This window comes from Ictalurus furcatus, chromosome 11 (assembly GCF_023375685.1).
Source record: "Ictalurus furcatus strain D&B chromosome 11, Billie_1.0, whole genome shotgun sequence".
NCBI classification, from domain to species: Eukaryota; Metazoa; Chordata; class Actinopteri; order Siluriformes; family Ictaluridae; genus Ictalurus; species Ictalurus furcatus.
In genome coordinates, this window is record NC_071265.1 from 12,197,023 (window position 1) to 12,220,430 (window position 23,408).

General features: G+C 41.6%; 1 protein-coding gene across 2 annotated transcripts in view; it reads right to left on the minus strand.

Moving 5' to 3' along the window:
• Positions 1-3,295: 3,295 nt before the first annotated feature.
• rims4 (regulating synaptic membrane exocytosis 4) overlaps positions 3,296-23,408 on the minus strand; it is an 86,562-nt gene continuing 66,449 nt past the window's right edge. For both annotated transcript variants that reach the window (XM_053636026.1, XM_053636025.1), the window contains 2 exons: positions 23,188-23,327; positions 3,296-4,461 (listed from right to left, as the gene is read on the minus strand). In XM_053636026.1, coding sequence (XP_053492001.1) covers positions 4,243-4,461; positions 23,188-23,327 — 359 coding nt within the window. In that variant the 3' untranslated portion in view covers positions 3,296-4,242. The remainder of the gene's footprint in view (positions 4,462-23,187; positions 23,328-23,408) is intronic.

The window sequence follows — 23,408 nt, forward strand, 5'->3', positions numbered from 1 at the left end:
AAGATAAAGAGAACCCAATTATCCTTGGTCACTTATTTATTGGGGAAAATGATCAATATTACATATATGTGTGGCAAAAATATGTGAACCTTTGCTTTAAGTATGACCTCCTTGTTCAGTAATAACTGCAACTAAATGTTTCTGGTAATTGTTGATCAGTCCTGCACATCGACATTTGATCCCAGTCCTCAGTATAGAACAGCTTATAACTCTGGGAAGTTGGTGGGTTTCCTCACTTGAACTGCTTGCTTCAGGTCCTTTCACAACATTTCTATTAAATTAAGGTCAGGACTTTGACTTGGCCATTCCAAAACATTAACTTTATTCTTCTTTAACCATTCTAAATAAAACAGGGAGCTCAGTCACACCTGACTCTAATTTCACCTTCAAATTAACTGCTAATCCTAGAGGTTCACATACTTTTGCCACTCACAGATATGTAATATTGAATCATTTTGCTCAATAAATAAATGGCCAAGTATAGAATTTTTTTCTCATTTGTTTAATTGTTTTTTTGGTCTACTTTTAGGACTTGTGTGAAAATCTGATGATGTTTAGCGCATATTAATGCAGATATTATTTTATATATATATATATATATATATATATATATATATATATATATATATATATATATATATATATATATATAATATTTACAAACTTTCAAGCACCATTGTATATATTCATCCATCCAGTTTCCATATCGCTTATCCTACAGAGGGTCACAAGAGAGTCTGGAGCCTATCCCAGGGATAGCGGGACACAAGGCAGGGGACACCCTTGCCAGGGTGCCAACCTATCACAGGGCACAATTGCACACATACCAGTTCACAAACTATGGACAATTTGGAAATGCCAGTCAGCCTACAATGCATGTCTTTAGACTGGGGACGAAACTGTACTGGGAGGAAACCCACAAGGACATTCAAGCTCCCCATCAGTGCTAGGCAAACGTGTTAACTACTAAGCCATCGTGCCACTATATGTATGTATGTATGTAATATATATATATACATATATATATATATATATATATATATATATATATATATATATATATATATATATATATATATACATATATATACACATGTATACATACACACACACACACACATACATACATACATACATACACACAGCGGATATAAAAAGTCTACACACCCCTCTTAAAATGGCAGGTTTTTGTGATGGAAAAAAAAATTATCCAAGATACATCATGTCAGAACTTAGTTGCATAAGTGTGCAAACCCTTTTATAATTGGGGATGTGGCTGTGTTCAGAATAAACCAATAGCATTCAATCTCATGTTCAAAAGTAATTATCATATAGCTGTCATCAATGAAATTATTCTGATTAACCCATAATAAAGATCAGCTGTTTCTGTTGGATTTTCTTCATATCTTGTTGGTTTCATATGACTGCTGAAGCCATGGTCCACAAAAAGCTTACAAAGTTTGTGTTATGGTCGATGAGACCAATTGCAAAAGGTATAATAATTTCAAAAGGTATGTTTGGTGTAAAAAAAAAAAAAAAAAAAAAAGCACATTACCAAAACAACACCATACCCAAGGTGCAGCATCGTGGTGACAGCATCATGCTTTAGGGCTGCTTCTTTTCAGCCAGAGCAAGGGTTTTTATCAAGGTGGCGGGAATCATGAATAGTTACAAATACCAGTCAATTTTATTGTGAAACATTCAGGCATCTGCTAGTAAGCTGAAGATGAAAAGGAATTTCACCTTTCAACATGACAGTGACCCAGCGCATACATCCAAATAAACCAAGGAATGGCTTAACTAAAAGAAGATCAATGTTTTTGAATGACCTAGCCAGAGCCCAGACCTGAATCTAACTAAATATGTGTAGGGTGACCTGAAGTGGGCTGTGCACAGGAGATGCCCTCACAATTTGACAGATCTAGAATGTTTTTGAAAGGATAAGTGAGAAAATATTGCCATATATAGTGTTGTATAGACTATTTATACCCTATGTGTATATATATATATATATATATATATATATATATATATATATATATATATATATATATATGAGAGAGAGAGACATTATGTGTGTGTATACACTGTATGTGTACATACTGCATATATAGATATATATCTACTTCTTATTGCTTCATATGTTGTAGATTTTATATTACCCCAAAAAAGAAACTAGCAATTAATTTAATTTATATATTAATTTTATGTAATTTGTAATGGCTTAATTACTCCAAGTAATTTTTTTATGAAGAACCTTCTCTCTTTGCTTTCCCAACATCAGTAATATATTTTAACAATGTGAATAATTACCATTGCAAATAATGCAAAAACTAGTGCAATGCAATAGAATATTCATGTTTAATTTATATATCTCAGCTGCTACATATTCAGCTAGTACTGAAATTTGTTTTTTGAAACCACTTACTCTAGATCTTACTGTATATTCTGGCAAACCAGAAAGGCTTTTATGCCTGTGCTACTATATAATGCTATAACATTGCTACTGAAAGTTCTGCATTTGCAACAATAAAGGTTTCAAATAATAATTATAATAATATTATTAATAAAAAAAAAAACAAAAACATTGTTTGGCCCACTCACACTTGACAAGCAGCTATGAGGGAAAAAAATCAATATGAAGTGCTCAACTAGACCATCACATGATGCAGTGTAAGATATTTACTTTCATTTGTTTCATGAACACTTGTTTTCTGGCATTCTAATTCTTATTTTAGCTCTTACACATACAAAGAACTATACCTTATTTTGTACATTATTTGATTGTGAAAAAGCATCTCAGCAACCTAATATTCCTCAGCTAGAATATGTGGAATTATTGGTCACAACAACAATTAAAGTTATGTCCCTTTTAAATCCTGTATGTGCCTGATAAATCAGTTAGCCTCTGTTTTGTGAGCAATAGAGTGATGAAAAAATAAATCCTAAAACCCAGAAATTAGTACATTTTAGTACTTACGGTTCCATCGTCCCAAAGTTAGTTGGTTTTTTTGAATGAGGTTTTGGTTAAATGCCTGAAGAAAGGTCTGTACTTAACACAAGCTCAAGATATTTTCACGTTTTAATCTACCATATAAAACACAACAGTAATACCCCAATCATGATTTTGTTAAGGTTTTAAGTGTCTTGAAAAAGGCAGTTGCTAAAGTATGGCTAAATGGGACTACATAGGTTGTCGGTGACATTAAAAGTCATCACGATGAACAGGAAAACTCATCTACTACAGCCTTGTTGTGTTTATACTTGCACTCTTGCAAAGTAGTCCAACTCAAACTTTCCAACTTGTGGATTTATCAATTCATAGTATTTTCCAATTGTAGTGGGGTTTTTTTTTCAAATTCTTTCGGAAGCTTAGTGGTGGTGGTGATTGTATTAAGGCTTCAAATTTCATAAAAGTTATTTTTGTGAAAATTATCTTGATGAACAAAACGTGTACAAATCATAAACTTTTGTTGGTCACAGAACTTATTTTCTGCAATAATCCAAAACATCGTACTGGATTTTTGTCAAGGGAACCAGGGTGCTGCTAACCTCCTGGTTGGCCTACTAAAATATATCATCCCTGCAGCACTCTATGGCATGACCCTTCAGGTAATGCCAGGTAAGGAACAGCACAGTTAAAACAAGAAGGGGAAAACAGCAAGTGAATGAGTGAGCCAAGTACCAAACACGAGCATTTTTATGTCTAATCTAATTTATGTCCATTTCTTTTGTGTTAACAATAACTCAAAAATTTATTTCTGTGACATATGTTAGCAACCGTTGGTTATATTTCCACTGCACTGCTTTTTCACACAAATTGGTAATATACAAAGTGATGTATTGCTGTGTTCAACACAAATGATGCAACATTTTGCCTTTTAATGACAATTAATAAGCCAAGACAAATCATGTATTTCGTCTCCATCAAAGCTGTACTCATGTTGATAAAAACAGAGAGGTCTCTAATGAAGAACAGATAAAGTAAATCCAATTTAATTATTGTGAATTATGAACTCGTTGACAGTCAGTCTTCAGATCATGTTTTTGGTCTGCCAAGTGCAGTTAAAATAGAATACTTCTTTAGGTATGATTACTTTCTGAAATTTCTGGGTGGTTCTAGAGGATTCTGAAGTATTCTAGTAGGCCCCAGATGGCTGCTACAGGCATGCACAAGCAGCACTCTAAAGTCAAGGGTCTTGAGAGCCCTTACAGAAAAAAAAAAAAACTTTGTTCTTTGTCTTATGAGCGTTCACAGCATGGCCCAACTGTGCTCTCCAGTGAGAGCTGTGATGAGTGGCGAATGAGTGGTGCCATAGTGGGGTCCACCATAGAGGAGGTGGGGAAAAGCTTGTACCAGCCAATCACCATGCTTGTCAAATCCAATTCCTCCAATAAAATACGGGCCACACCCATGAAGCACTTACGATCCATTCGGCTGTAGTTTCCCCAAACAATGATCTGTGAAGGACAGTAATGTTCATGTTGAATGTTTTCAGCATATATACAGTGCCTCCAGAAAATATTCACCCCCACAGAGATTATTTCTCTTTTTGCTGTATTGCAACATCAAATTTAATATATAAGAATGGGATTTTTTTTCTGCTCATTTTAAAGAGACTCTTTACAGAAATAAAATTAAATTGTTGTTTGATGTCCTCCAAATTATTTATTTATTTATTAGTCTAAAAACTGCATAATTAATAAATATTCATAACATCACTGACTTTGCGAGGTCTCATAGCTAAAATAGCAGATCAGGTCAGTCCTGCAGTCATGAAGATCAAGGAACTGCCTGTGAAGTGTTAAGATAAAGTTTTTAGGAGTCCTTAGCATGACCTTCTTTGTTCTTTTGGCTTTTTGTGATTCTGAAGCTTCTTTGCCAACAGGCTGGAAAAACATCCCAACTACCCAAGACAGGGTTGCTTTTCATGCTTTCAACAATGTGGACTACTCCAGATACACTTGGTACCATGCATAAACTGAATTGGCAGCGAGTTTTCCCATTTCCCAATCCACATGCCCTGCTGCCAGAAGGCTTTGATCAACTTCATAGAAGAAGGAATGACCTCAACCAATTTTCAGTAGCCATCAGCTACACAGAGTGGTCCTGTGGTACAAAGCTTGACTACTTTGTTGGGCACTGACACGTTTAGTCTGTACTGCATTTGTACTAGAGGATATCCAGGTGTTAGCAACAACCTCTTGTTAAAACGGGTGAAACAGAACATGCAATTTAAGCACTGTTCATGAGGGAATGTGCAAAATGCACTTTTACCTTTGATACAGTGGATATATATGGTCTACACACCCCTGTTAAAAATTCAAGCTTTTGTGATATATATATAAAAAAAAAAAATTCAGCCACTCTGCACAGCCCTCTTCAATTCCTCTTGGTAGGATTTAGATCTGGGCTCTGACTGGGCCATTCTAAAATGGAAAATGGAAATCGCCTACTTCTGAAGCAATTCTTTTGTTGTCTTTGATTACTGCTTTGGGTATTTCTCATGCTCGATGGCGAAAATGTTTCAGATGTCGAACAGAGGCTTGCAGCTTTTGTACCAAAACAGATTGGTATTTGGAGCCATGATTCCCGCTATCCTGACTAGAGCCCCAGGCCCAGCTAAAGAGAACCAGTACCATAGCATGTTGCTGGCACCACCACTTAGAGTGATAAGCCTTTCTTTTGTCCCTCTCTCCTGATTGATACTTTTCAACAATGAGATTCCATACATGCTTTGTAAGCTCTTTGTGGATAATGGCAAAAAATAAAAATCCTACAGAAACAGCTGATATTTATTTGCAACTTAGGCAACCAGTTTATTGCAGTTGTTTTCTTTTTCCTTTTCTTATTTTCCTAACCTTTTTCTATTTCTTTTTCACTTGGATTTTGATGGTTGCAGTATCATGTTAAAGATTATAGAAAGCTCTATAATGATTTATTTTCATTTCATTTTTTTTTACATCCAAAAATACCTGCTATTTTAACATGGGTGTGCAGACTTTTTAAATCCACTGTACATATGCATTTAAGGGAGGATCCTGCAAAAAGTGTTAAGTCCATGCAAGAAAATGGCGGAGAAATGGAATTTCCATTAAATAATCCTATATACAATAGTTTGGCAATTAGTAGCAGTTTCTTTTTGGTTGTGAATTTGTCCGTCTCCCAACAACAGGTGTAAATCAGGGTTGCTTGCTTGTGTTTTTTATCCATTCTATTTAAGGCAAATAAAAGTCATTTAAAATAACAAATTATTATAACACTAATAAACTAATAATTATAACACTGTTTTAACAAGAAGTAATTTATACAAGTTCATCATTTCAATAAAATAAATTAATAAACAAATATTATATAAGCACACAGTTTCACACAATTTACTTGTTCTGATGAGTGTCTTTACTTAATAAGAGCTACTTTCACACACTGTATTGATTACTGAACTTGCATTTCTTCTTTAGTCCCAAAAGTTTTGCTGGCTCTGTGGCAGGCCTTTCTACCACAATTTCAAACATGCTGCTAGTGCATTTAGCAATTTTACTCTCCTCATATCTACACAGGCAGAATTTACACAGAAACAGTACTTATTGTTATTGGGTTTATTAGTTTATTATTGAAAACATCCCTTATAAGTATGAGTTACACCATAGGCTAAGGGAATAAGTTGTGTTTGACCTGAAACATTATCAAACAGTGCTGAATTATGGCCATCCAGGACTGAAACTGATAGCTGATAGTTAAATCTCATTAGTACTACAGGGCATAAGGACTCACTGGATGGTTTGATGAGTATGAAAATGATGCATGTAAGTGGCCTTTGTAGTCAACAGATCTCAACACAATTGAATACCTATGTGAGATTTTTAACCAGCATTTTAGGCAGTATTCTCCACCACCCTCATTAAATACCAACTGAGGGAATATGTTTTGGATGAATGGTGTTCATCTTTTCAGTAACATTCCAGAGACTTATTGAAACACATTGGTACATTGGAGTTGTTCTAGTTACTTATAGTGACTCAACACCATACGAAGACATTTTATGTTAATTTTTTCCTTTAATTTGTTGTCCGCCTCTACACTTCTATTAGGCAGAAACTCTAATTCAGAAGTATTGTGCACAAAGTTGAATTTGCAGCAATATAAAGTAATAAGTACTCTAGTTTGAAGAAGAAATCTGCATGACCTGGTGGTGATCTGAGATATTGAGTCTGTCATCTAACATCACACCAGTAGCCTTGGTGTCAAGTGGAGAATGCTCTGTGAGGGTATTACTGCAAATTCTGATCCAGGTAGATCAATTCTGCTTTTTGAATGGTGAGATTCATTTTCAATTGCTTGATCCAGGAATTCCGATATCTTCTATGAAACATAAACTCAGCAAAAAAAAAAAAAAAGAAACTTCCTCTCATATGCAGGTGCTTTTATTTCCTGCAAATTTCTTAACATTTGTAAATATTCCTATTAACATAATTAACATAAAATGATTCAACAACTGAGACATAAACTGAACAAGGTTCACAGATATTTGACGTACCGAAATGGTATAATGAGTCCCTGAACAAAGCTGGGGGGGGGGAGGTGTCCAGTGTGGCCACCAGCTGCTTTAAATACTAAGGTGCATCTCATCCTCATGGTCTGCACCAGATTGGTCAGTTCTTGCTGTGAGATGTTACCCCACTCTTCCACCAAGGCATTTGCAAGTTCTCAATCACATCTGGGGGGACACATGGTTTACACGTGGTTTGCAGTGCAGTGGTACTAGTCATGAGATTTGATCACCCAGCAAGAACTTAATCACTTAAACAAGAACGGACCAAAAACTGATCCTTGTAGAACGTCCAGAGTGAGGCTGTGCGGTGATGAAACTGAATTTCTCTATGCTATGTGGAAGGACTGATCCTAAAACCAGGTCAGAGAGTAGCTCACTCTCTGTTAACAAGAGTGAATATGAGAATCTAGTGATTCACAGTATCCTGACAGGTCAAACTGAGAACATACAGTTTCCCTGGCTTTGTGGAGAGCATTACCTGATAGTTTCTATGGAAAGCATGGCCTTGTATAAAGACTGCTTGGTATTCAGTGTATTTAGTTGAAGAAACATGTGTTGAGTTTTGAGAAGAGCATATCCCAGAGTTTTGGACAGAAATGTAAGAAGGGAAATAGGTCTGTAGAGGGGTCAAAAGTGGACCTTACGTAAAGGTAAGACTTGAACATAGAAGGAACCAGACCTCTTGATTATCCTGCACTCATCAGGGGTTCACATATTGTTAAAGGGTACACGAAATTGTCTGTAGAATTATAGCATTATTCAAAGTGGACAGGTCATTGGACAATTTGTGGTCATCAGTGTCAACTGCTTCCTTGCTAATTGCCTTGAATGTACAGAAAGCTAGATCAATGTTGTTGTTGTTGTTTTTAGAAACATTAAAATCTCTAGCATATAGCCATGGAATCTATTCATATCAATTAGGGTCCAAGCACCAAAGGTGCTGGAACCCAATTTTTTTGTTAGGATTATCTTCTTCTTCTTCTTCTTCTTCTTCTTCTTCTTCTTTGTTAAGACTGATCGTGCAGACCAAACTGTAAGTCCTAGAGACATGAAACTTGGTCAGTGGATAGTACTCCCTCTTGCTACTCCGACCTGATTGGCCTAAAGGTGGTGCTATAGCAATGTGTTATACATTTTGGCTCATCTCAAATATCATAAGTCCTACAATATATATATATTTTTTTGCTACTTATTCCTTGGGTTCTCTCGAATAAAAAAGCCATTTAACAAAAAAGAACCATTTAACTCCACCCTCTTACATTTGTTTGCTAATTTGAATAAAATGCAAAACCTACTTTTGACAACTTGGTCTTGGATTTTTGTCCTAACTTCACAATTTTGGTGTCAAACTACTCAGCAAAGAGTGACCCTCAATAATTATGAAAAGCATGTTGTCCAATAAACAATATGGCCATTAGCTCTAACTCTAAAATGACTTTTCGTCTGGATTTGCACAAAACCTGAACCATATATATAGGACAAGATTCTGAGGTTGTGTGCAAAGTTTGGGACATGGTCATGCATAAGGGCTGAGCTAAGGTCAGATAAATGTTTCTCAAGGACTGCATGTCTGATCGAGCTGAAAGTTATGTGTGGGGGACCTTGGACCTGGTTACTTAAAAATGAGACAAAAAAAAAATGAAACAATAAATGAGCGTATCTCTTGGAAAATAAGAGCCACGGTGAAAATTCTTGTTGTTGCTGATTCCTTAGCTCAACCTGTATATATTTTCCATTTAAATAATTTAGCTCTGCCCACCCCTTTTTCCAATAATTTGCATGTCTGTTGTTTGTGTGACAAAAAGACGCTTAATTTCTACTCTATATTTTCTCAAAATCTCTACATTTTCTATCCCTTTTTAAAAAGAAAAGAGAAAGAAAGAATGAGCGAGAGAGATTTCAGAAAGTGTGTTACGCCTTGCTCCCGTTTCATCACGGGAGGAGACGGACACGCTTTCTGTGCGAAGTGTTTGGGCATGAAGCATGCGACGGCAGCTCTCGAAGGGTCTGTCTGTCTGCATTGTGAACATTTCACAATTAGGCAGCTCCGCTCGCGTCTCGCTCTCTTCTCGTCCGAAGGGAGTTGAGTTTCAGGAGAAAACCATACACTAGCCGTGTTTATAACCCCGCGACTGATTACTCAGCCGTCATGGGGAGTGAGCAGCATGACTATTTAGCGATGCCGAAGGTGGAGGAGGCACTTGCGAGACACCTCTCTCCATCAATGGCAGGTAATTTAGGGAGGCCAACTTTACTTTCCAAGCCATGTAAGGCCACCTCGGTGTTGGTGGGCAAAGCCTATGCGGCAGCGGGTCTTACTTGTGGGTCACTGCATACAATGGCAGTGTTGCAGGCCTACCAAGCAGACCTGATGAGTGAGCTCGATACTGGGGAGGGAATTGGGCCCGAGGCAGTGGCAGGGCTGTGCCGCGCCACAGATTTATCTCTCCGGGCGACCAAACAAACGGCCCGTCATATTGGTCGTTCAATGGGTAGCTTGATTGTGGCGGAGAGGCACCTATGGCTCAACCTCTCAGTGATGGGGGACAAAATAAGGTCTCCTTGCTGGATGCCCCTGTTAATCCTCCTGGCCTGTTTGGCGGCGTGGTTAATGCCATCGCTGACAGGTTTCGTGAGGCAAACCAGTAAACGGCGGTGTTCAGCCAGTTCCTTCCCCGTCGTGTTGAGTTCACCAGGGCATCCATAAGTGGAGCCTGGGCCAACGCTAGTGTGAGGGAGGCACAGAAGGCTAGTGTGGTGGCCCGCCTCCCCCCACGGAGAGCCAGGGGGACTGGGCGGCCATAGCCGCAGCTTGCTAACAGGTCTGATCTAAAAATGATTATAAAAGCAAAGCAGGCAAGGAAGGAACGGTCCTGATGGGCCACGGAGGGACGTATCAGGGGACATGAGGTTGTTAGGGCAGATAGCCCCCAGTGCTATTGTAGGGCCTGCCCTAGCCAAGGCCATCCCAGGTTTTCAGCCTTCTCTGGTCAGTGAGCTGTCACAGGGCGACGGAAATCTGATGCTTTCCCTCCAACAGAATGTGGAAAAGCTAGCATCACTGAAAGACCATCTGGCAGTGTGGAAACTACTGCCAAATATGTCTCCATGTGTTCTGTCTACAATAGAAAAGGGTTACCAGGTCCAGTTCAGAGCTTGACCCCCCCGGTTCAGAGGTGTGCTCACCACAGTTGTCAGCACAGAGCAGAGCCCAATGTTAGCACAGGGAGTAAGTTCCCTTTTGGACAAAGAGACCACAGAACATGTAGCCCGTTCCCTGAGGGAGGGAGGTTGTTACAGCCATTATTTCCTGGTCCGCAAAAGAGATGGGAGTATGCAGCCAATTTTAGATCTGCATAATCTGAACTGTACTCTTTGGACATACAGGTTCAAGATGCTGACGCTCAAACTTATCATGCCACAGATTCAGTTTGAGGACTGGTTTGTGACGATAGATCTGAAAGATGCATATTTCCACATAGCAATATCGCCGAGTCACAGGAATTTCTGAGGTTTGCGTTTGGAGACAACGCATACCAATTTCGGGTTCTTCCCTTCAGGCTAGCTTTATCCCCTCGCACCTTCACAAAGTGCATGGATGCTGCTCTGGCTCCCTTGCGACTACAGGGCATCCGTGTACGAAACTACCTGGATGACTGGTTAATTCTAGCACAATCCAGGGAACTGGCGCTTCAACATTGAGATGTTGTTCTCGCCCACATGAGGAGCTTTTGGCTAAAGTTGAACCTCAAGTAAAGTATGCTTTCTCCAGTGCAGAGGACAACTTTTCTAGGGGTTATATGGGATTCTACTACGATGAGGGCATTTCTATCCCCAACACACGTAGGATCAATCCTATCAACTTTGAGCAAAATAAAGCTGGGTCTGGGCATCCCCTCCAGTCTCTACGAGAGACTGTTGGGCCTTATGGCAGCAGCAGCCAACGTCATACCGTTGGGCCTATTGCACATGAGACCGTTTCAGTGGTGGCTGAAAAGTCGGGGGTTTCATCCGAGGATGAAACCTCTGAGAGAAATCAGTGTCACGCGGCAATGCCTACGTGCTCTGAGTATTTGGAGGTGTCCGCAGTTTCTAGCCTCAGGTCACACTTTAGGGGCGTCTCCTTATCGCATAACGGTAATGACAGATGCCTCCCTCACGGGCTGGGGTGCAGTCTTAGATGGCTGTCCAGCTCACGGTCTTTGGAGCGGCCCTCATCTGGAGTGGCATATAAATCCCCTAGAGATGCGGGCTATATTCCCAGCACTGAAATTCTATCTTCCTCAGTTGAGAGGTCACCATGTGTTAGTTGTGTCAGTCAACACAGCGGTGGTCTTGTATATCAACCACCAGGGAGGGTTAAGTTCACGCCCCCTGTTCAGGCAGGCGCAATTAATCCTTCTCTGGGCAGAGGGAAAGTTCTTGTCAGTGAGTGCAATGTACATTCCAGGTAGCAATGTACATTCCGGAACATCCTGTCGAGGCAGGGGCTGAGGCCCGGGGGTTGGAGCCTCCCCCACAAGTGGTGGAGTCCATATGGCGGAGGTTCGGACATGCAGAAGTGGATTTGTTTGCCTCCAAGGAGACAACACACTGCCCGCTGTGGTTCTGCCTAACTCCTCCCGCACCATTGGGGCTGGACGCCATGGTGCACATGTGGCCAAGGTCACGTCTATATGCTTTTCCCCCGACCGCATTGCTCCCACAAGTTCTAGCGAGAGTTCGCCGAGACGTCTACGTCTGCTGCTAGTAGCACCTTTTTGGCCAGCTCGAATATGGTTCTCAGAGATAATTTCCCTGCTCAACGGAACTCCTTGGGAGATTCCCATCTGCAGGGATCTACTGTCTCAAGCCGGAGGGCTGATTTATCACCCTCGGCCAGAACTATGGAAACTGTGGGTCTGGCCCCTGAGGGGCACCGGCTCACAGATTCTGGTCTCACAACTGAGGTTGTAGAGACTATGTTAAATGCTAGAGCACCATCCAGAAAGAAATTGTATGCATTAAAGTGGCGGCTTTTTGTCTTGTGGTGTGAGGAACGTCAGCTAGACACAGTGAACTGCGCAATAGCTACAGTCCTGGAGTTCTTACAACTCCTTCTCCAATCAGGGTTTACATGGAGTCCATTTTGACCAGCCATGCCCCTGTTGACCGAGCCTCTGTGGGGCAACATCCTCTAACTTTGAGGTTCATGGTCTCACACTGCGGCCCAATTGCAGGTCGCGCATACCTTCCTGGGACCTTTCTGTGGTCTTGGAAGGTCTGTCAGGGGCCCCATTTGAGCCCTTAGAGTCAGCCTCTAAGAAGCTTCTGACTCTAAAGGTAGCTCTTCTGCTGGCTCTGACATCTCTCAAGGGAGTGGGAGATCTACAAGCTCTCTCTGTTGCCCTTCCTTCCTTGACTTTGCCCCTGGATTAGCCAAGGCCTTCCTGTATCCTAGGCCGGATTTTATTCCTAAGGTGCCTACATCGGCTTCCCACCCTGTGGTGTTGCAGGCTTTCTACCCTCCTCTGTTCCTCACACCAGAACAAGAGAGGATGCACCTGTTGTGTCCAGTAAGGGCTCTCTGTACTTACATCCACCGCTCCGGCCAGTGGCGTAAGTTGGAGCAGCTGCTGGTCTGCTTTGGTGGTGACAGTAGAGGTGATGCTGTGTCAAAGCAGCGCATCTCTAATTGGATATTGGAAGCAATCTTTATTGCTTATGAGGCGCACAGTCTTGCTACGCCTCTGGGCATAAGGGCTCATTCCACTCGGGCGGTCGCTTCCTTGAAAGCTTTGTCCAAAGGGGTATCCTTGCAGGATGTGTATGCTACTGCAGGGTGGTCTACGCCACAAACATTCATTTGTTATTACAGCCTGGATATTCAATCCACCCTGGGCTCGAGTGTCTTGCAGTGACCCTCGGGCTTGGGTCTTTTTGAACAGGCCGTACCCTCGGTATGACAGAGTTGGTATTCTCATTCCCATACTGTTTTGCTAAACGCAACGTCGAAGTTCCCTTTGAAAGGGAACATCTGGGTTATGTACTGTATGTAACCCTGTTCCCTGAGAAGGGAACAAGATGTTGCGTAGCTTTGTCATACCACGGCAGGCCTGTGAATTGCATCTTCGCTTCAGATAACAGAGGCTGGTCTATAAGTAGAGGCATGATTTTACACAAGCTTCAGATACTGGTCACACACGCAAGGGCGCTCCCATACTGTTATGCTAAACGCAACGTCTCTTTCCCTTCTCAGGGAAGGGAAACATGGGTTACATGTGTAACCCAGAAGATTTCTTGTGTTCTCCCAAACCATTTAGCTCCCCGACTCTTAATGATGATCAGAATAACATGCAAAATGTACTTTAGCAAACTAGTCATAGGATTTTTGGTTTATCTTTACAAATTTGTTGCCACACTGCTCAGCAGAGTGTGGACCTCAACAGTGATCAGAAACTTGTTGACATTTGGAAACAATATAACCCCATTATCCATCAAATCTATTGATGCAGAGCCTAATTTACTCAATATCTCATGACCGATTGAAAGGATATGCACCAAACTTTAAAATGTTATACAGGACAGGATTCTGGGGTAAGTTTGGGCCATGGTTAATTATAGGGGGCAGAGCTATGGTGACATCACTTTTTCTTAGTATCCATAAATCACATTGAGCTGAAATTTGATGTGCTGCATCTATGTGCTAATCTGTAAATTGATTTTAATGATGACTTAATTAATTAAAAACATGACTGCCATCAGTCTATCAGATTTACGCAGGCATTTGACAGGCTTAACATTGAGCAATCATCATGAAACTTGAATGGTAGGTTGAGGTAGCGACACATTACTTTCTGATACAATCTCACTCAAATTGGCCACTGGGGGCACTATTGATATTTGTGCTGTTACAGTGAGGGGAAAAAAGTATTTGATCCCCTGCTGATTTTGTACGTTTGCCCACTGACAAAGAAATGATCAGTCTATAAATTTAATGGTAGATTTATTTGAACAGTGAGAGACAGAATAACAACAAAAAAAAATCCAGACAAACGCATGTCAAAAATGTCATAAATTGATTTGCATTTTAATGAGTGAAATATGTATTTGACCCCTCTGCAAAACATGACTTAGTACTTGGTGGCAAAACCCTTGTTGGCAATCACAGAGGTCAGACGTTTCTTGTAGTTGGCCACCAGGTTTGCACACATCTCAGGAGGGATTTTGTCCCGCTCCTCTTTGCAGATCTTCTCCAAGTCGTTAAGGTTTCGAGGCTGACGTTTGGCAACTTGAACCTTCAGCTCCCTCCACAGATTTTCTATGGGATTAAGGTCTGGAGACTGGCTAGGCCACTCCAGGACCTTAATGTGCTTCTTCTTGAGCCACTACTTTGTTGCCTTGGCCATGTGTTTTGGGTCATTGTCATGCTGGAATACCCATCCACGACCCATTTTCAATGCCCTGGCTGAGGGAAGGAGGTTTTCTCACCCAAGATTTGACGGTACATGGCCCCGTCCATCGTCCCTTTGATGCGGTGAAGTTGTCCTGTCCCCTTAGCAGAAAAACACCCCCAAAGCATAATGTTTCCACCTCCATGTTTGATGGTGGGGATGGTGTTCTTGGGGTCATAGGCAGCATTCCTCCTCCTCCAAACACGACGAGTTGAGTTGATGCCAAAGAGCTCCATTTTGGTCTCATCTGACCACAACACTTTCACCCAGTTGTCCTCTGAATCATTCAAATGTTCATTGGCAAACTTCAGACAGGCATGTATATGTGCTTTCTTGAGCAGGGGGACCTTGCGGGCGCTGCAGGATTTCAGTCCTTCACGGTGTAGTGTGTTACCAATTGTTTTCTTGGTGACTATGGTCCCAGCTGCCTTGAGATCATTGACAAGATCCTTCCGTGTAGTTCTGGGCTGATTCCTCACTGTTCTCATGATCATTGCAACTCCATGAGGTGAGATCTTGCATGGAGCCCCAGGCCGAGGAAGATTGACAGTTCTTTTGTGTTTCTTCCATTTGCGAATAATCGCACCAACTGTTGTCACCCTCTCACCAAGCTGCTTGGCAATGGTCTTGTAGCCCATTCCAGACTTGTGTAGGTCTACAATCTTGTCCCTGACATCCTTGGAGAGCTCTTTGGTCTTGGCCATGGTGGAGAGTTTGGAATCTGATTGATTGATTGCTTCTGTGGACAGGTGTCTTTTATACAGGTAACAAGCTGAGATTAGGAGCACTCCCTTTAAGAGTGTGCTCCTAATCTCAGCTCGTTACCTGTATAAAAGACACCTGGGAGCCAGAAATCTTTCTGATTGAGAGGGGGTCAAATACTTATTTCCCTCATTAAAATGCAAATCAATTTATAACATTTTTGACATGCGTTTTTCTGGATTTTCTTGTTGTTATTCTGTCTCTCACTGTTCAAATAAACCTACCATTAAAATTATAGACTGATCATTTCTTTGTAAGTGGGCAAACGTACAAAATCAGCAGGGGATCAAATACTTCTTTCCCTCACTGTATCTATAATTCATCATGGCATGTTCAGCTTGTTCAGTGTGTTGAGTACAGGGCGTTTAATCATTCTTCCTTTGTTGTTACTAGTAGCTTTATTTGTAATAAGTGCATATTAGTTAGCACTCTGACGGAGAAGATTGCAGCATTAGATGTGTGCATCCAGATGTTAGAAAGCATTAATGAGAGTGAGAGCAGCATAGTTTCAGTAGGGGATAGTTAGCAATCCCCCAACTCAGGCATTAGAACCCTCACAGCAGAGTGAGTGGGTGATGACTCAGCATCTGTACTGCTAGGATGTGGCTTCAACCAGACTGGTGCACCGCCTCCCAGGTCATCGAGTGGGTGGTGATGGACCGATTCCTAAGAGCTCTGCCGCCAGAGGAAGCAAGGCTGTCAGCCACCCTCAGGATCAGCAGAGGAGAACAACAAGAGGTCCTCCATGGCCCTCAACCGTGGCCCACTCCCCTGCCAGAATGAAGTGGTCCTCCACAGGGAGAGGAGACGTCCTGATAGCCACCCCATCCCTATGGAACTCGCCGGGATGAGCCCATGCCCACCGAACCGGAACCACCAACACCACAGTGAACTGTCAAACTCGGGCTGGCTGGATGTACCCTCCATGCCTTGAGGCCCACCGATGCCCCTACCATCTCTGGCAGGGTGAATGGAAAACCAGTCTCAGAAACTTGACCCTGGCTTGTCCCAAGATACTTGGTTCCCATTGCTGAAGTCCGGGTTTTATCCTCCAATGGAGACTGGCTGCTCCTCGTTGGGCTGATCCTGGAGCTCCCCATCCTGTTACTTCTTGTGCGAGATTAGCCAGGGTTCCCCACAACCTCCCTCCCACCGGCTGCCAGGGGTAAGCCGCCAGCTTCCCAACCACTGGTGCAACAAGTCTACCTGGCCCATGGAGAAGGGGACACTGTAGAGGGAACATCCTCAGGTGAGACATGCACACACTCTAACCCTATGTATTCCGTGTTTCCCCAGGTCACCCAAGAAGGAAACTTCAGGTGCGAGCAAAAGGAGTATGACCATCTAAAACACTGTTGGGGCCAGGTGCAGGAGACAGAGGGGGTTAACTAATACCCTGAGCAAAGACTGCCTGCCTCCTATTTTCTGGTAAAGAGGGGGTTGCTCTACGAGGCATGGACCTCGTAGGGCTGCCCCCGAAGTCCGCCCAGGGTCATGAGTATATCCTGGTCATCGTGGACTATCCGGGAACATATGGAGGTGGCACAGCGAGACCAGCAAAGGGCCTACAACTGGCCAGCCCAGCCCAGAGAGTGCCAGCCAGTTGACCAGGTGCTACTCTTACTCCTGAATGCCTCCTGTAAATTCCTGCCTCACTGGCAGGGCCTGTAAACTACCACCTGTAAGCGTGCAGACACCCAGCTATATAGCATAAATCTGTTGAAAAAATGGATTGAGCCCATGCCAGTGGTGTCTTGCCCCCATGCAATGGCAAGAGCTGACATAATTGGTTGACCAGTTTGCCGACATCCACCATGAGATAAAAACCCTGCCGGAAGTAGTGGTAAGACAGTGGCCCTACCTTGTTCCAGAGGCTCACTGTCAGGCTATTGAGGAGGAGGTCAGCCAGATGTTCTGAGATCAAGGAGTCCTCCAGCCCCTGGTCCAGCCACATTGTCATATTGCCAAAGCCTGACAGCAGTATCAGGCTCTGCAACAACTTCAAGAAGCTGAACGAGGTGTCCAAATTTGACAGCTACAACCCCCCAAGTGGATGACATGGTGGAGTAGCTGGGGGGAGCCCACTTCGTCTCCACCCTTGACCTGTCCAAGGGATACTAGCAAGTGGCCCTGGCTCCAACCACTAAGCCCAAGACTGCCTTCAGCACCGCCAGTGGCAACTGGCAGTAACAGGTTCTCCACTTTGGCCTCCATGGAGTGCCAGTGACATTCCAGCACCTGATGGACATGGTCCTGAGACCATACAGGCCATTTGCAGCTGCCTACCAGGACGATATCATCATCCACTCCTCCACCTGGTTGGACCACCTCTACTATCTAGGGAAGATCCTAGAAACTCTCAGAAGTGCCAACCCAAAGAAGTGCCATCTGGGGCTGACTGAAGCACAGTTCCTGGGATACAACAATGGCTAGAGCCGACTAAAACACCAGGAAAAGAAGATAGAGGCAGTAAAAATGTAACCCCGAGCTGCCTTGAAGAAACAGGTATGTGCCTTTTAGGGTTGGCAGGATATTACAGGAGATTTGTGCCAAAATTCTCCTCTCTAGCCTCCCCCCTCTCAGACCTAACCAGGAAAGGCCAGCTGGACTGGTGCAGTGGATTGAGGAGATGGAGCAGGCATTCCAAGCCCTCAAGCAGGCACTCACCAGTTCCCCCATCCTGCAGAATCCAACTTCGTTAGGAGCTGTCCTGTCACAGACCTTCGATGGGGAAGAGCACCCAGTCTTACACGTGAGCTGAAAGCTAAACCCTGCTGAGGTGAAGTATACAGCCATGGAGAGAGAAGCCCTGGCGATAAAGTGGGCCATAGAGGAGCTGTGGTATTACCCGTCAGGTTGTTACTTCATATTTCACGCTTCTTTGCAGTGGCTGGCCAGAGCAAAGGACACTAACACCAGGGTAGTTTCTCTTGTTGCAGGACTTTCCAGACTCTTTCCAGGTGCAGCACCAAGCAAGGGCCCATCATGGAAATGCAGATGGCCTCTCCTGAAGGCATGCCTTATGGGCCCAGCATCCACCTGCAGTAGGCTCAGAGCTGGGTGGGGTGGGGGGTGGGGGGGTACTGTGATGAAGAGACAGCTCCGCTTCAGCACCCCATGTGTTGTGAATAGCTTGAGAGCACATGGCTGCAAGGCGAGGTGGCAGAAGCACACACAGCTGGCGGCTAATGAATAGAGCAGCAGCTCCTCACCCTTCTGCAGAAGACAGGAAAGTATAAAAGTGCACCACCAGCACAGAGAGGTGAGTAAGTTCTCCTGTCTCATTAATGCTGACAGGGACAACACCACGGGCCCCTGGGTCCCGCCTTGAGATTGCTCCAGCCCGATCACTGCTCCCCACGTCAGGAAGTCTGCAACCTTCACCACCTATACTATGATTCCTCACGCCCTCACGTTCCCCCTTCTTCCACCTTATAAAATTAAAGAGCACCATTTTTCCCCACTCCTGCCTCCTGAGCATCTATGTTCCACCCGCTACAGCCTAGAGTACCCACACAATTTTTTTGATAAAATAATACAAAACTACTATTTTCCTATGTAACTGTAAAAAGGGGGCTTTAACTTTAACATAATAAAACATGCTGTCACATTCCAAGGAAGTGCAGTTTGCTCTTCCTTTTCTACAATCACATGGCATGAAGGTCATTATTGGAGGACTTTATTATTTTTTCAATATTTAGGAAAAACTACGTTAAATACTATCTGAGCTAAGTTAACATTTATTTTTGTCATTTAAACAAGTGTATATATTTTGATAATTCTTGTCAGTCCATACAGGATTTCACAGATTTTTTTGGGATTGCTGCGGCCACAAATGCTTGATTTTCTGCAGGGTTTTTTTGTGGGTTTTTATTGCGGAAAACTACTTGAATTGGCGAAATTGCAATTGCACAGAAATGTTTTTCATGGTCTTTCCCAGTTATGTTTGTTGGTAAACATCCAATTCCATGTTTTTTCCCAATTCCTAAAAAGTTGGGACTCTGTGTAAAATGTAAATTAATGTAAATAAAAACATAATGCAATGATTTGCAAATTTCATAAGCCCATATGTTATTCACAATAGAACATAGAAAACATATCAAATGTTTAAACTGAGGAAATGTACCATTTTAAGGAAAAAATAAGGTCATTTTGAATTTGATGGTCTCAACATGTCCAAGTGTTACTAAAAAGAAACAGCTGGAGGAACATTTTGCAACTAATTAGGATAATTGGCAACAGGTCAGTAGCATGACTGGGTATAAAAAGAGTATTTTAGAGAGGCAGATTCTCTCAGAATTAAATATGGGATAGAATCTGGATGGAAGCATATGTTGTTCTAAAACCTGTATATACCTTTCAGCATTGATGGTGCCTTTGCATTCCATACGTACTAATGCTCCCCTATACCATCAGAGATACAGGCTTTTGAACTGAGTGCTAAAAAGATGGATGGTCCCTCTCCTCTTTAGTCATCTTCAGTTTAGAGGACGCGGTGTCCATGGTTTCCAAAAAAAGTTCAAATTTCGATTCATCTGACCACAGTGTTCCATTTTGCCTCAGTCCATTTTAGATGATCTTTAGTACAGGGCAGATGGCAGCATTTCTGGATCATGTTCACAAATGTCTTCTTCTTTGCATGACAGAGCATTAACCAGGATTTGTGGATGGTATGGCAAACTGTGTTCACAGGTGTTTCTGAGCCCATGCAGTGATTTCCATTACAGAATCATGCCTATTTTTAATGCAGTGCCACCTGAGGGCCCAAAGATCATGGGCAAGCAATATTAATTTTCACCTTTGACCCTTTTGCACAGAGATTTCTCCAGATACTCAGAATCTTTTGATGATATTACATACTGTAGATGATGAGATATTCATAGTCTTTGAAATTTTACGTTTGTAGACATAGTTTTTTGCAGATTGGTGAACCTCTGCCTCTTTACTTCTGAAAGACTCTGCCTCTCTAAGATACTCTTTTTATACCCAATCATGTTTCTGACCTGTTGCCAATTAACCTCCAGCTGTTTCTTTTTAGTAACACTTACTTTTCCAGACTTTTGTTGCCCCATCCCAACTTTTTTGTGACAAGTCGTGACCATCAAATTAAAAATTACCTTATTTTTTCATAAAATGGTACATTTACTCAGTTTAAAGATTTGATATGTTTTCTGTGTTCTATTGTGAGTAAAATATGGGTTTGAGATTTGCAAATCATTACATTCTGTTTTTATTTATATTTATTTACATTTTACACAGCATCCCAACTTTTTTGGAATTGGGGTTGTATAATAAAATTAAAGGTTGAGCTGGGCCAGCTCTGGCCTCAAGTCACATCAGATGTAGAGAACGTATCTGTGCCAAATTTGGCCTATTCTGCAGAAATAAACCAGGTCGCATCTGTTTTCCAGATTTGTTACAGATCTTGGGAAAGGTTTGGGCCAGATCAGGATCAGAGTAGTTTTGTTATCAGTGTTGTTACCTCTAGGCTGGACTGTTGTAATGCATTGCTGTCTGGATGTTCCAGTAGGTGCATAAACAAGCTCCAATTAGTCCAGAATGCAGCATCCAGAGTCTTTACTAGAACCATAAAATATGACCACATCACACATATCTTATCCACACTGCACTGGCTTCCAGTAAAATTTCACATTGATTATAAAATACTACTTTTGTCTTATAAATCACTCAATGGTCTCGCGCCACAGTACCTGAGTGAACTTTTGGTGTTTAATTATCCACCATGGCTGCTTTGATCAAAAGTGCAGGCTCTTTGTTGGTACCTTGAATAATGAAGGCTACAGCAGGGGGTAGAGCTATCTTTGTCCCCCAGTTATGGAACTGCCTTCCAGTTACTGCTCAGGACTCAGACACAGTCTCAGTCTTTAAGTGTAGGCTGAAAACCAATTTGTTTAGCCAAGCCTTTTGTTAACTTTTAGCTTTTTTCTTAGGGAAAGGCACAGCTTTGGAAAGTTCATGGGCATAGATTGTATTTGTATTGACCAGTACTACTATTACTACTACTACTACTACTACTACTACTACTACTATTATTATGACCCTCAATAATTATCAAAAACATACTATATAATATAGCAATATAGAAGTCACATGCCATTCAGTTTTTATAAAGTGAAGCCTAAATTTTTCAGACAGCTTTAACTCGTTGTATGTATTTGCACAAATCCTGAAAGGCATATACAGTAAACCATTAAGAGCTCATATGTAAAGTTTGAGGTGTTATCATACACAGCGGGAAGGGCTGGGCTAAGTTCAAATAGCTGTTTTTCAGGAACCATAAGTCCTATTGAGATCAAATTTGGTAGAGGGCATATCTAAGGTAATCTGCGAGTAGACCTTTGTTATTGACCTAATTACTTAAACAGATTTCAGCAGGCATTTAACAGGGTTGACTGACCTATTGTCAGAAAACTTGAATTTGTTTGGGTAGGGAACCACTACTATCTGATGCAGTCTTACTCAAATTGGCCACTTGGGACTCCATTCATTTTTGTGCCCACAAAAGCAAGCATATCCCTTGAATGATAAGGTATACAGTGAAAATACTGTTTAGATTGTTTCATTTGCTCAAACTCCTTTTGACCAATTATCTCAACCTAATGAAATTTGTGATGACTGGCAGAATATTTGAAGCCTACTTTTGCAAAGTGGTCTTTGGATCTTCACAATCTTGATGACAAAAGGGGTAGAGTTATGTTCAAATTGCTGTTTCTCAGGAACTGAAAGTCTGATTGAGCTGTAAATTTTGTCTAATTTGTATAAGTCTGTATAATAATATAAATAATGTTAATCTATGGAATTTTTTTTGTTTTATGTAAATTGGCAAGAACTGGGCACTGGGGGTGATCTTTGCTGAAGGTGCTCAGACACAGATAATGTCTGTTTGCGGCTATGTTTTCTCTGTTTTCTGTTTTGATTACCCCTTTTTTCTTTGATCCACACATTTGAAAGCATTCACTATATGCAAACTTCAAGTTCACTAACATTGCTGCTAAGTCACAGGCCCTAAGGGATCTTTTTTTTTTTTTGTAAATCAGTGCTCTCACTTAAAGTGCATCATATTCATTGTATTTCCTTCAAGAGATGCAATAAACTGCCACTGGGGAAACCAAGAAATGATTTGCTAACTTTTCATTTCTTTGTGCCATCTGGAAAAAGTTGTTCTCATTTCTAGTGGTGAGGCATTTCCAAAATAGACATAACATTAATTACAGCACTTTTATTATTGCTAGTTAATGCTATAGTAACAGTAAAGTAATCTGCTAATTTTTAATATCAACTAGTTTAAACTCTTAGTTTCAGATACACTTGGTTTCAAAGTACTTTTTTATAGTAAACACATCAGTTTTTTTTCATATAAAATGATTTTCTGTGTAAAATCCCTACTATAATGTCACACACATTTTTATATTGGTTACCTGCACAACCTTTCCCTGTGGCCTCTCAGAGAATACAAGGAGCTGGTTGTAAAGAGGATCCAGTGACTTCCGAACAGACTTCGTCTTCTTTTTGGCTATGCATACACCATTCTCCAGAAGGTACACTTTTATGTATGCCGCTAAAAATATGAAATAACTATGAGTGTGAGTTACACAAGGCTTTAGGGCAGAGGTATTCAAACTGTGGTGCAGAATTGCAA